Here is a 15,439-nt window from a genome sequence, read left to right as displayed (position 1 = left end):
AAGATGATACCATATCTGATGCTTCCTCATCTTTTCATATTTCTACTATTTGTAGCGGTATTACTTATCATATTAATAGCTTATCATATAATTACTGGTTAATTCAGTCAATATTTCTCACAATTTTAATCACATTTAGTTAAAAATATTATTACAATTGTGTTGTTTTTTTTACTTTATTATTGTCGCAGATTTTAACATGGCGAAGCACTAAATAAATGTCAACAATGCTTAATATAGCAAACCATTGATGTCTTTTTCAATTCATCTAATGGTTTAATTGACTTTTGATCTCATATCAATTCACATACTGTGAGCATCTATCATGTAATGTCTATTGCAACTCATAGTAGCTATTCATCATAATGTATAACCATTGTACTTTCTTTCGTAATATCCATTCAGTTCATCGTAATATCCATTTTTAAACCTATTATTAAAGTTACTTAATATCATCCTTTGTTCAAAAATGTCTAATTATAAACCACTCCCACATTTTAACACATATAATGTAAGATAGTTGCTATATATGGATCACACTTGTTAAAAGATGTAGTATATGTGTAATTTATCGCCAAGGACCGACGATTGGAATATCAATTGTTCTCTATCAACGTTTATCCTATTATTTTGCTAATAAAGAACTTGGATTATATTTCTGTTACCTCACGCATTTACATTCACATCCAAGACAATCTCCCTGCGATCAAATATTTTTCCAAATATTATTAATTAAACAATCAAATTCTCTCACAACAATTATCACTTTTTTTAAAATACATTAAACTTAAATTTATATAATAAGAATATGTATTTAAATATTTACATAGGTGTACAGCTTAATTCTTTCTTGATGCTTCTATTATTATTGCTGAGCCTTTACTCAGCTGTCGCACTGTATTCGATTTATTTCACCTTATCATACTTTCACTTATGAGCAAAAGAAATCAATATTGCTGGAAAGGATATTCGAAAGGGTCAATTTCATTCTTATATGTATTAATAGACCAATTATTAATATACATTTTCGAGCATTTTTTAAAAAATTAAAACGAAAAAAATTATAATTTCAGCTATCATGATTTTCTTTTTTTTATTAGGATAATAGTGAAATTATGACTTCATAAAACCTAATGTTATTAAAAGAAAAATTAGTAAATGAATTAATTTTTAGTTGAAAAAGTACTGATCTGACACCAATGCAAATCAAATTTTAAATTAAATTGCAATTAATATTACATTTCTTGAGAGTGTTCAATTCTTCAATACTTATCATTCTATTATAAACTATTATAATTTTAAAGAGCATTACAGAAGCCTTAGTGGATGAAGCGTTATCGATGAGCAATTCGATATCTTATAGCGAACACTGTTGATTGAGAATCTGAAGTTTCCTCGTCTTTGATTTCCAATGGGTACAGCATATTCACCAGTCTGTTGAGAATTTTTCCTTGTGGTAATTTTATTGAGACACTTCTTACTTTTCTATCCTATCTTCTTTTAATTTCCTTTATCCTTTATCCTGGCTAATTTCCACATGCCACGGGAATTTCTGGTTCATTTACTAACACAATCTCTCCTTCATGGGGAGCTCTTCTTACTACATCTCTCGGAGAAGAATGTCCTCCTTGTATCCTTTCTTTAAGACTATTCAAATATTCTCTTTTCCCCAGAAGGAATCAAGGGCTTTTAATGTATTTGTCCAGTATTGAATTAGCTTTTCTTAAACCAAATTATCCTTCAGGTATGTACCCTCATTCCATATCAGGTATGTACCCTCAAACTATTCAGGTATGTACTTCTTGTCACATTTTCACATCAAATGATAATGTATTAAATTCAAACTATCAAAGTAAAATTTTCAGAGATTCGTAAATCAATCAATAATACATCATAGAATATTACAACTGTGAAATTCTGTTGAATGCACTTTCACTGCCGTTATTTGCTTAAGAAAGTGCATAACGAGTTTTGAAATGTAATATTAGAGAAAATATAAGAATCAATATTTGAATGAATTAAACTGGATAGTGTCGTGAAAGTTATTTGGTTGATATTGAATAGTTGCAATACAGTAGGAAGATTAATAAAGTTTTATTTTTTTTTCTAGAACGTAATGTTAACAAACCGTGCAATAAAAAGAGAAGAAATTTATAAAAGAAAACTGGAGGATTTGAAATCGAGTAGTAATCGACCTTAAAAACAATAACCAATGTAATTTTTTAGGATTGAATTTTATATGAGTGGTAATTGAGCGTGTCTAAGATAAAAATGTGAAGAATCGGAAATGTTCATGAGAATTGAGAAATTATGATATGAGATTACATGTGTAATAAACCAAAAAAATTAGATTTAAAGAGAGATAATTTAAGATACTGTAAGATTGTTTTATAATGTCTGAAGAGTCGGAAGTGTAAAAAAATTGAGAATTTACAATGTGAGAACTGAACGTATCTATGATGAAAATCACATGACAAAATCATAAGAAATTAGATTTATGTAGAGATAATTTATGATATATATTTTTAGATAGGAGTTTTCGCGAAATTATAATTCGCGACAGTGTAAACCTCTCATTCAAGGTTTCTCCTACCCCATTGGGAATGTCGTGAATTCAATATCGCGATAATCCAACATAAGAAAAAGAAATCAATTAGTCATATGCTTATTAATCAAAAAAATCAAAAAAAAAAAATCGTCTCGTGATCTTGTTATATTTACAGAGAAGTGGCATGAAATAATCAAAATATCTTTTAGTGATATTGTTATATCAGTGGAGAAGTGACATGAATTAATCAAAATGTCTTCTAGTGATATTGTTATATCTGTAGAGAAATGGTATGAGTTAATGAATAAAAAATGCCTTCTAGTGATCTGTAGAGAAATGGTATGAGTTAATGAATTAATCAAAATGTCTTCTAGTGATATTGTTATATCTGTAGAGAAATGGTATGAGTTAATGAATAAAAAATGCCTTCTAGTGATATTGTTATATTTGCAGAGAAATGGCGTGAATTAATCAAAATGTCTTCTAGTGATATTGTTTTATCAGTAGAGAAGTGGCATGAATTGATCGAAATGTCTTCTAGTGATATTGTTTAATCTGTAGAGAATCAAAATATCTTCTAGTGATATTGTTATATTTGCAGAGAAATGGTATGAGTTAATGAAATAATCAAAATGCCTTCTATGTCGTGAAAGGTTGTCTGTTGGTTGATATTCGAATTGTTGCAATACAGTAGGAAGATTAATAAACCTCAAACTTGGGTAATTAAACCTTTATTTAACATGAGGCAAATAATACGAAATTATAAAGTATTAGACGCATGCTAATATCACCCAAAACATAGAGCAAATGATGGTTATAGAAGGATTGGTTGGTTTATATATAAGACTGATTTAATGAATGGAAATTAGATGGAAGAATTTCTATGGATGAAAAAACAAGATTGTTAACAATGTAATGATTTCCCTAAACAGTTTTGCAGGTGTTAATTATTTTTATCACATTTTATCGCTATTTAACAAGATTAGTTTTATTGTATGAAAGGAGGAAATAGATTAGTATGAGTCATAGCTGAATTACAAATGCAAAAAATATTCGGAAATTGAATCATTTGGTGTGAGATGAATTTTGTAAATGTAAATTAGATTTAGGAATTAGATAAGAGGAATTTGTTAGTTTTGGATATAATAATTTAAATATTTCGTGACAGTTAGAAGTTTTTCGCGAAATTATAATTCGCGACACTCCCAAAGGGGGAGAGAAATTGTTTTAAGAAGTAATTTTGAGAGAGTGATTTTGAGGTATATAGTTAAATGTATGAAGTTTAATAGGTGGGATTTCTCTTTAGTTAGAAATTGAGTGTGTTGTGCTTCTATAGGGAGAGTAATGATGGTAGTTTGATTTGAATTTCGTTTTGAAGTATTACAAAGGAGAGATTGAACTAATTTAAATTTCCACTTAATAATAATTAAAATAGTTAATAATGTCACGATTATTATACAGATAAAAATCAATTTCCAGTTTGTTATCAAGTTTTCAAATTCTTCTTGTATCGGTAGAACAATTTCATCGAATTCCTTTTCCATTTGTTTGATAATTTCTTCTCCTTCTTCAGAGATTTCTTGCCAAAAGAGTTCATCCTTCATTTGATGTGGTATTGAATTAATTGTTTTTTGGGTTTGAGTTAGGATTTCCAATTCTGCATTAATTCTCTCAATTTCAAACTTACTTATTAAATCTCCTTTGAATTCGATATTTTCGATTGCTGATTGTTCTGATTTGCAAGGAGCCACCATCAAATTTCCGTTAATTCTTTTAGCTATCACATCGTTTCTTTGAAGTATTAGTTTCGTGGCAAGGGTAGGATTGCTGATTGATAGCCATTTGATCAAAAGTAATAGGTTATTTCTATTTTGGCAACTTCTCTGCTGTGTTTCTTTGAGTTGTTGAAGGAATTCTTGCCTTAGTGAATCAGAAAGGTATTGAAGTTTTACATTTTCAGGATTGTACTTTCTATCCGGAGCCTTTTCCATCATTAATAGTTTATTTGTTATTCTTCGTTTGAATTTTGTAATAGAGTTCGAGTCATCTTCAACGTCTAGTTCAATAACTATATCGCCTTGCATTAAAATTGGAGAGGTGAATCTACAAATTTTGGTGTTTAATACAGGGGGTTTTTATCAATTATAAGCGATACTTGTATCTCATCGATGATGAAGTGGTTGTTATACTTTGTAGCCTTGAATCTTCCGATCTTTCGATATAAACAATGATTGGTCGTATCATTGCTATTCCATATGATAATGCTAGTATTCGTTATGCATTCATCCTTTTGTGTCGAACAGTCTTTTATATCTTCAAGGTTAGAGACTAACCCTCTTCCATCATAGAGGAGAATTTCTCCTTGAGTTAATATGAAGTTTGACGTTGATTGACAGTTAACTCCTAACCATCCATAGGAGTATTGTATTTCCTTATTCGTTATCCATTGATTAGGAGAAGATTGAATTAGTCCAATTCCGTTCATTTGTTTTCGAACATTTAAATATCTGCAGAATTGTGAGGAAGTTGCGATAGTAGACGTATGGTCTGATACTACCGATAGCGATATTCTGAGAAAAGCTTTCGTGCATACAGTCCGTGTAATGTTGTTACATTTTATAGCTGGTATTCTTACATGGGTGCGTGTGTACACATCCACTTTGTGATATGTAGCATTTTTGTGAATAATTTCTTCACAATTCCATTTTTCAGGAATATTAAAGGGTACTCCAGTAATCCAATTACAGCTATTGTTGGCTAATACCTGTCTTGGTATTAATGACATCATCGTTATTAATGATAAAGTTTTTATCAAAAGATTAGACTTGTCCTTTGCATAGACTGTAGTTTGTGATTTTTTAGCACTTCTGGTTCGTCGAGCAATGGGTTCTTCTGGTTCATCTTCCACTTTTTCTTCTTTATCTTCAGTAGCATCTATTTCCATAGGATAAAGCATATTTATTGATCGATCGATTTGTTTTCCACTCAGTAATTGTATTGTTGCACTCCTTATTTTTCCATCCCATCCTCGATTAATTTTTATTATCCTTGCCAATTTCCATACACTACGAGGTATTTCTGGTTCATTTAGTAATACTATCTCATTTTCATGTGGTACTCTTTTTTCTACTATTCTAGGTGATTTTAATTCTCTCTGTGTGCGTTCTCTAAGACTTGTAAGATATTCTTCTTTCCACAACTTCCAAAAGACATCTAATGTGGTAAGAGTGGAAGTCCAATATTTGACTAGTGTATCTTTAGCCTTTATTGTATAAGGGGTATATTCATCTTGATGACTATCATAATTTATTGGTAGATCTAATGAAGCCATAGGTGATATAAAATCAATTGGACGAATGATTCTGTAGTCGTCAAACCCTACATAAGTTAATGGACGGGTATTAAGGATTCCTTCTATTTCAACTATTAATGTTATTAATTCTCCTTCCTTTAGAAGTTTTCTTCCTATTGCTCTTCTTAATGCCCTTTTTGTGAGTCCTATAAGTCTTTCATATACACCCACCCCCTCCCCCCCATGGTGCTCTTGGTATAGTATTTTTCCATATCATACCCTTTGTAGCCAAAAAGTTAGCGTTTTCTTCCATAATGATTTTGAATACCAGTTGAAATTGGCTTGCATTATCGCTTAATATTAATTTTGGATATCCACGTCGAGTGATAAATCTTCTTAAAACATGTGAAAAATTCTCGGCAGATAAATTCTCCGCATTTCAAGATGCACCGCTCTGGTAGTGAAGCACGTAAAAAGTGCTATCCATCTTTTGACTAGACCAGTATTAGATTTGACTGAAAGAGGACCCATATAATCAAGGCCGACTTGTTCGAAGGTCCTGGATCGTTTTACTCGTGTTTGTGGTAAACTTGGCATCGCTGGCAGTTTAAATGGTTTAGCTTTCCAGCGAATGCAATAACAGCATAGGTTTATGATTCGTTTTACAGCAGCTCTTCCTTTCGGTATCCAATATTTTCGTCTTAATTCAGATAACGTATGTGCAATACCTGCGTGATATAATTCATTATGCTTGTGTAAAATAATAAGATCAGTAGTATAATTATGATCCGGTAAATATATAGGATATTTGCTTTCGTCCATTAATTCTGAATTTTCCAGTCGGCTCCTTAATTTCCATAAGTTATCACTTCATCTAGATATAGATTCCATTTTTCCTTTTCGTCTTCCGTTAGCAATCGTGATTGGGCCTGTCTGATCAGCATAGTCTCTGCTATATCGTAATCAACTTTAGTCATATATTTCTTTTTTACGGATAATGGTTCTAGCCACACTAGTTTCTTTTTGTAGGTTTGTCTAATAAATCTAAAAGTCCAAACAGTTACTCGAACTAGTTTTGTCCAACTGCTGAAGCGACATACGTCAATAAATTCAATTATATTCCTTTTAAAAGTTTGAGTCATCTTTGTTAAATTCAAAGCAATTGCTTCTGCAAATTCATCGTTTCCTGAATAGCGAAGTTTGCACTTTGGCCATTCAGATTTCTTGAGTTCCAACCATCGAGGTCCTTTCCACCATTGTTTACAATTTTGGAGTTTAAGTGGTGATACTCCTTTGGTGGCTATATCTGCTGGATTTTGATCACTTGGTATGTAATTTAATTCGAAGTTAGATTTCCTTATTTCTTCGATGCGATTTTGTATAAATCTGGGAAGTAGCTTTGTATAATTCTGTATCCAGTAAAGAACACATTTTGAATCCGTCCACAAAGTAACTTGATTATTTTCAAGATTTAATTGTTTCAATACGAACTGAGCTGCTCTTACTCCAGTTAGTACAGATAATAATTCAAGTCTAGGAATTGACATACCTTTAATTAGAGCAATTCGAGATTTAGCATAAATCAAAAATGAATTCGAATATGTGTTTTGATATCCATGATTAACCAACAGATTTATTTGTATAGTTGTTGTAATAAATTCTTGTATCGAATTTATTGCCGTATGATTATGCTATATGGTATGCTGACTGGATCAAATAATCTGTTGGTTCTTTTTGCATATTTTTTCTTCAGCTTAATGTATTAGTGTGAGCTGGAAGATACTGTGGGCGATTTATCCGTATTCTGAGCATATTCCTACAAAAAGCTCTTAGAACAGTGAAAATTTTTGAAAATTTTTTTTTTTTTTTTTAAAGATATATACACTTGATTTAACAAGTAATACTAAGTTTCTTATTCAGTTGTTCATTTGTTCTATTGTCACACGAAAGGATGACTTACAGCTAATTTTATTGATTTTGTAAGAAAAACGCCTGCCAATTTTTTATCGTTTTGAATGAATAAATGAAATTACAAATAAGGAAGAGAAATAAAAATTCATAAATAATTGCTATCACATAATCTTGCACTTTGTATTTGCTAATAAGTAAAATGTCAACTTTCTGAACTGCTAACATGAAGCCGTACTTTTTTCTGCCCGAAAAGATGGAAATTAAAAATACCATAATAGATTAAATTACTCAGTAAATCTGTACTAATTTATATTCAGAAAGTTACTGTAATGTTAGCAATTATCTCAGTATCATTTTTGATTGCCTCAGTAGACATCTGAATATTGAAAAGTTTTTTTTTTTTTATCAAACATAAAATTAAAAAACGTATAAATATACAGAGAAATCAACTGACCCTTACCGACTACGATGAAGTAAAATATGAGCACTTAAGAAGTACGGAAAAGGGATGAGAAGGAACTAGTATCTTCCATAAAGCAGAAATTAAAACGAAAATTTTTCTTTAACAAATTCTCAATGACCTCAATAGGCCTAATCACTACTATAATATGACATTGAATATTTTAGAAGTGAATTTCAAGAAAGCAAAATGCACAAATTACAAATATTTTCAGAAAATTAATCTTTTTTTACGAACAAATAATGCCATTCGCAAAGTGATGTAGGATTAATGTTACTTGTTTCAGTTATTTCAATAACTCATGAATGTGACGACAACGGCATACCCCCTGCATTTCTTCTTTTCAAACTTTACAAAGTTTCCACAATCTTTTCGTTAACTTTTGCAATCAATTTTTGCAGACTTTCCAAAGATGGATGATCCTCCGGAATGCATAGCAGCTAAAACGCAAAGGAAAACTTAAATATGAAACAAAAAGACAGCGCCTCAAGCAAAATTTATATATGGATTATATATGAAATTAGTTAAAATTAATTAGTTAAAATTTATTGGTTTCGTACCCTGAAGTCTCTCTAAACCTTTAAAAATAGTAAATTTTAACCAATTTCATATATAACATTTGGAAATTAACAAAATTCGGCAAGATTCATAAAATCAGTGGCAGTGTCGTACACGGAGCATAATCGGTTCGTTTCAGTGATGACTTCAACCACTGGAAAAGTAAATTTACTTCAGGTCCACCCCGTATATTGATTGGAGAAATAACCAAGCTTCACGAGATACTGCACATATTGTGAAGGCCGTAAATGCAGTTTTGCATCACACGTATTACTACTACAAACCTGATGTTGTTATCAATAGATCCCGGTGGCTCTGAAAGAACATTTCTGAAACTACAGAAACTTTGATTGGAAACAAAAAATAACAGTAGTGCATTCAGAAATAATAGTAATTCTAAAATGTAGTTTCTAAAAATATAATAAACGATTTAGAGAGATTTCAGTACGAAACCAATTCATAAAATGGATTTCAATCAGATTTAGCCAGTGCCAGTATTATGCGGTTATTTTTACTTATTTTTACATTCGTAAAAATTTTATGTCGAGATGGAATTTGAAATGTAATGCTGGAAAACTTAAACTTACCAAATTCATTTTCTTCAACAAATGCCCTCCATTTGTCAATCCAAACTTTCGCAATAACATTCGGTGGCATGTAATAACTATAGGTAAGGAATGGTATATTATTTTTCAATCGCTTTAGCTGTTCCTCCAATGTTAAAAATGCCCTTAGCTAAATTTTCCGTTTATGTTTCATTCCTTGAAATTCATTTTGGCAGGTCAAACAATAATAATTTACTTATTTTTACATTCGTTAGTAAAAATCCTTCGTTAGCAAACCCTTTGTTAGCAATTAGCAGTCTTTGTTTCACATCAGTTAAATATCCTCTGCCAGATATCTGGAGTTCAGTTCTGCATATAAACAATTGTCCTCCATACGGTTGTTCTTTCTGCATTTTGGGGTGGTTTTGATATCATTTTAATGTTTTATAATTATATCTTTCGTTACGCATTGTTATAATATTTATTTGTGGTTTAATTACCCAAGTTTGAGGTTTCACGACATAGATTATAAATATAATTTTATCCTTTTTTTGCATTTTTTTTCTTTTATTAGAAATACACTGGATGAAAAAAATTTTCTAGGTAGAGGAAGGGAAGAGAAGAATAATAATATTGATAAAACAGATTGTTATTTTCTTCTTCACAACTACAATTAATACCAACTAACATTTGAATAAATGAGGAATGATTTTTCAATCTTCAATTTCATGAAACTGATTGGATAAATAATCAAATAACAAAAAAATTCGTTGTTATCATTTATACAAAATTATATATATATATATATATAATAAAATGACTAGACTAGGTTTTTTCTCAACAAATTCTTTATTTTAATAATTTCCTACTATATGTTTAAGTCTTTTTCTGTTTATTCATAATTATTTTTTAAGCGCCATATCTTTCTTTCTTTTTTCCTTTTCTTTCTTTTCCTTTTAAAATATCGCTTTTTTCTTTTTTCTAAAGTTTAAAAAGCAATTTGTAAATGGCGTAATACTAGAATGACTACGATAATAATTAATCAAAACCCTTACATCATGGATGCAATTTCACATAAGTCATATATATTTTTTTTCTTTAATTTCTTTTCCCTTCTTTAGTGTCTTCCCCTTATTTGATGATAAATGAAGCGATCAGTTTGTGAAATATTAAAAATTTTTTCTAGCTAAAAGCTTTTATCTAAGGAAATTCTTCAGTAGTATATTTTATGACTTTTGATCGCTAAAATTTACCATTAAGAATAATTTCGCTCCTATTTTTGTAGAATTTTTTTTTTCCAATTTTCTTTTGAATGTTTATTACACTATCCTTATTCTTTATTGTTACTATCATTATTATCTATTATTATTAGTCATATGATTATTATCTCTCTTCCTCGTGTATAATGAAAAAAAAGGATGATTCAATTAAACATATACATTTTTTATCGCCGTATTTTGCGAATTATGGGCACAAATTTGTTGAGTAAATTAAAACAAAAATGGTAATTGAGTAAATTATCAATCAGATAATAACTCCGAATCATTTAATGTCGATAAAATGAATAAAAACTTTTCCACAAATCTTTTTTTTTTTTTCATGTCAAAGTAATTTACGATCAATAATTTGAATGATATTTTTTTTCTGCTGATTTGAAACGAATAAAATAATGAATAAATCAGTAAATCCTTATTTTGTATTTTCTTTTCCTATCTTTTTTAACTTTCTTTCCCATCATCCTTTTTTCTTTTTAGTCATATTTAACATTTCTTTTTTGTGCTAAATAAAATATTTTTGTTTTCCGCCTGTATAAATCACTCCAACATTTCTCTTTAAGCCTGTTAAATTAAATTACCAACTTTTTATGCGTTGTTGTTTGTTTGTAAAGGCAATTTTTGAGAGGTCAAATAAATTTAGTAGAAATTCACAAAAAAATGTTGAACAGGCTTGAAGAAAAGTGTTGAAGTGATTATACACGCGGAAAACAAAAATATTCTATTTAGCAGAAATGTTAAATATGACTAAAAAGAAAAAAGGGATGATAAAAAAGAAAGTTGAAAAAGGTAGGAAAAAAATGCAAAGTAAGGAATTACTGATTTTGAAGGACTTATTCAACTATTTAAAATATGAAATCAACTTGTAGTTGTAGGAAAAAAGGACATTTCAACCTTTTTTTAATACGAGACGATCCCTTTTATATAATTTTATATAATTGTTTCCTACTTAATTTATATTCTTATCACGTTTCTTCTCTTCGATTCCGTTATACTATCAGTAGAACTGGTCGAGCTGACTGTTGTTGTTTCTTTCCCTTTTCTTCTTGATCCTTGAATTGTCTTGAGTATTATAACTGTCGTTTTGCTTGTATGTCGTCGTTTATTGCCAGAATATTGTGCTTACTGTTGTATTTTTGCACCCATTGAATTTCTTTGTCGTTTTCGTAATTCACGTCGTTTAATATTCAATTTGGATGAGTAAACTCCGTTGTTGTCGTCGATTGTTTTTCACACCTCAAAATTGAGTAATTAAACCTCCCGTTGTTGTCCTAAGAATTAAACCTTCTTATTCGTCCTCTTAACCGTTTTCCTCTAATCGACCTAAACCCGCCCTAACACCACTGTATCAATTCATCTACTCCATGTAATGATCCGTATGAGAAATTGCTCTGCTTATACCGCTGACAACTCTTCTTTGTTCTGGTTTAATATCCAGATCGTGTCCTTTGTACGTCAATTATCTCATTGGGCTTTTCTCTTCGCTTCATTGCTTGTTACTCTTTGTTAGCGACCTCCCTTTGTTCTTTTCTAACTATAAGATCCTATATACATACAATCCCCGTCTTTACTCGTAATAGTAGTTTCGGCTTATTTGCTGATAGTAGTATATGTTTGGGATCAAGAAAAACATTATTAGAATTATCAAAAAAAAAAGCGAATAGATTAGTTCCCGTCTTTTTTAGATTACACTTCTTTTTCCTCTTTCGTCTTTATTGATCAAAATAAATGCTATCGATGATCTTAGCAAAAAAAGAGGAAAAAATTGAATTTTTCATTTGGCAAATTTGGTAAATATTTTTAACAAATAACTTTAAATAAACAAAAATAAGATAATTCTATGCACATAAATTATGAAATTTTATTTTTGATTAATTAATCATAACTACTGAGTATTTCTTAATAAAAAATAGCCGAATATTAAACGTCCTTTATTATCTTGCATTAATCAAACCTCAATTCAAATTTTATAAGAATTAATTATTAACCAATTAATTGTGCATCTCTTTATTTCTTATTTATTTGATTGAACAGCTATTTGAGAATTTTTATGAGGTTCTTAGAAAAACTATTAAAAATAATAATAGTATTAAAAAAATAATAGTATTTTAGTGGAGATGAATTAGAAGAGAGAGAGGAAGAAACAAGGGGAGAAAGAAAAGAACAAAGTACTGTTTTGTAATGTCATTGAAAGAGCAATTAGTTCTTTCTTTTTCTTGGATCATTATTAAAACTTTTGAAAGAATCAAAGCAACGATAATGAACGAATTTTTTTTTTCTATGTTCCATTTGTGTCATCTGTCTGACAGACAACCCTTTTCGTAATTTATTTTAACAAACGGAAAGACAACAAAATGATGTCACATACATACACTCATATATCTGTAAAAGAAAATTTAGAATTTCTTTTCTTACTACCCTGTTTCCTTGTGAAACAAAGTAGGTTTCCTTCCTTGATAGTTCCCCCTTAAAATACTAGCTATGCAGTAAGGTTATCATTAAAATTTTTAAAAGTTGCATTTGACTGACAAGTGGTGCGGTTGGAAAGTTGCATTTGACTGACAAGTGGTGCGGTTCATTATCATTCCAGTTCGTTTCTTTCTTTCTTTTTCCTCTTTTTTTACAATTTGATAATTAGTATGTCAGATAACATAAATAAATAAATGAGAAAAAAATGCTTTTTTTGTAATTTAGAAACAGTTTTATTTAAATTTTAAATTATCATTACACTTTATTCATTCATTTCTATGTTATAACTTACACTTTGTTTGTCTCTGTGTTGTTCCAATTTTAGTATATCTTCATCGGAATGAATATTTGTAAAAAAAAGAAAAAAAAAATAAGAAAATTTATGATAATCTATCAATATGCATTATTTATTTATTATTTTGACGGTACAAAAATTCAACTTAAATTAAAATCTTTTCCTATTTCGAATCAATTTATGCTGCAATCATCAAGAACTAGAAATAAAGTTATATGATTAAGAAATAATTCATAAAATATTGAAAATGCATATGTACGTATTACTTTATGGCAACTATAAATTACTTTATGGTAACTTTCATTTATATATACATATCGAATGATGAATCATTATTGTCCCGTTTTATCAATTATCCGCGGTAATACATACCATTAATTTTGATCCTCATAATATTTTCTGTTAATATATAATCTTTTCTTCTTTTTCTCCTACATTTGTCCTCAATTTGCGTTATACATATTTGTAGCCATTTCATGTTTTTTTCATGTGAAAAGGAAAGAAAAGAAATAGCAAACAACGATTAATTTGAATATATTGGCTTGTATCTCTTTTTTTCCCAGTTTATTTTAAAAAAGAAAGAAAAAAGAAGTATACACTATTATGTAAAAATAAAATAACAGATATGACAGAAAAAAGTAGTAGGAAAAAAGTGTTATCACGTAATTTTTGGATTCGTTTTCTAGGATGAAAGTGTGTGTGCTCCGAAAGTAAAAGTATAAGTCTTTTCCGGAAAAAAAAAGTGAAGTACTTGAAGATGTTGAGGAGTTAAATCTTAATTTAATAACAACTAATCAAATGTAATTAGTTGCTTAAATATTGCTAACAAATTACTTTAGATTTTCATATGATAACATTTTAGATTATTTAGTTTCATTTATGTAATAAGAAGTTATATTTTTACTATCATCTTATATTGAAAATGATAATTGAGGTTTTTTTTGTAATTACAGGAAGTGATGGATAATATAGAAGGATCAGGAATTACCAATAGTATGATAGAATGGTCTGAGGATTTAGTCAGTGAAGGTTCAGGTAGTCAAAATGAGGGGTCCGGTGATATGGAAGAAGATCAGGAAGATGTTATAGCACCAATTATTACGTCTGCTGAAGATGGCCGGCATACGGAACTGATTGATCGAATTATTATTACTACTTATCAGGGTTATATATTTTGCATTATCAATTACTTCATCAATAATTCTAATATTCAGTTTTAAAATTCAAATTAGGCCTTAGTGTCGTGAAAGGTTGTCTGTTGGTTGATATTCGAATTGTTGCAATACAGTAGGAAGATTAATAAACCTCAAACTTGGGTAATTAAACCTTTATTTAACATGAGGCAAATAATACGAAATTATAAAGTATTAGACGCATGCTAATATCACCCAAAACATAGAGCAAATGATGGTTATAGAAGGATTGGTTGGTTTATATATAAGACTGATTTAATGAATGGAAATTAGATGGAAGAATTTCTATGGATGAAAAAACAAGATTGTTAACAATGTAATGATTTCCCTAAACAGTTTTGCAGGTGTTAATTATTTTTATCACATTTTATCGCTATTTAACAAGATTAGTTTTATTGTATGAAAGGAGGAAATAGATTAGTATGAGTCATAGCTGAATTACAAATGCAAAAAATATTCGGAAATTGAATCATTTGGTGTGAGATGAATTTTGTAAATGTAAATTAGATTTAGGAATTAGATAAGAGGAATTTGTTAGTTTTGGATATAATAATTTAAATATTTCGTGACAGTTAGAAGTTTTTCGCGAAATTATAATTCGCGACACTTAGTAAATTTCAGTGATATTTCCTTTATGCTACCAACATTAACTGATTAAACTAACTAATCAAATATAGAATGAATAATATAAAATCAAATTTGCGATTCAAAAATTAAAACAAATTTTCGAATATAAAGTGATTATTTCTCAACAGAAAAAGATGATATAAAATATATAATTGAAATTTCACACTAACTTTTAAACGAGAGAGTGAAAAAGAAATAACTTAGATAAATTTGAAAAGTTTTAAGTTCATGCAATGTTCATGATTTATTTTTCTACATTTTTTTATT

The 15,439-nt window shown here is 29.3% G+C and overlaps 1 protein-coding gene across 1 annotated transcript; it reads left to right on the top strand.

Annotated features, from left to right (window-relative positions):
• Window positions 1–14,311: 14,311 nt before the first annotated feature.
• Window positions 14,312–14,572, top strand: Bm8992 (Uncharacterized protein; the record flags this gene model as incomplete). Its single annotated transcript, XM_001895067.1, has 1 exon — window positions 14,312–14,572. One exon carries the CDS (start codon window positions 14,312–14,314, stop codon window positions 14,570–14,572), a length of 261 nt encoding a protein of 86 aa, XP_001895102.1.
• Between the last annotated feature and the right edge of the window lie 867 nt (window positions 14,573–15,439).

Source organism: Brugia malayi (genome assembly GCF_000002995.4).
Source record: "Brugia malayi strain FR3 genome assembly, contig: Bm_009, whole genome shotgun sequence".
Taxonomy (NCBI): Eukaryota; Metazoa; Nematoda; class Chromadorea; order Rhabditida; family Onchocercidae; genus Brugia; species Brugia malayi.
This window is presented reverse-complemented; position numbering and strand designations above follow the sequence as displayed.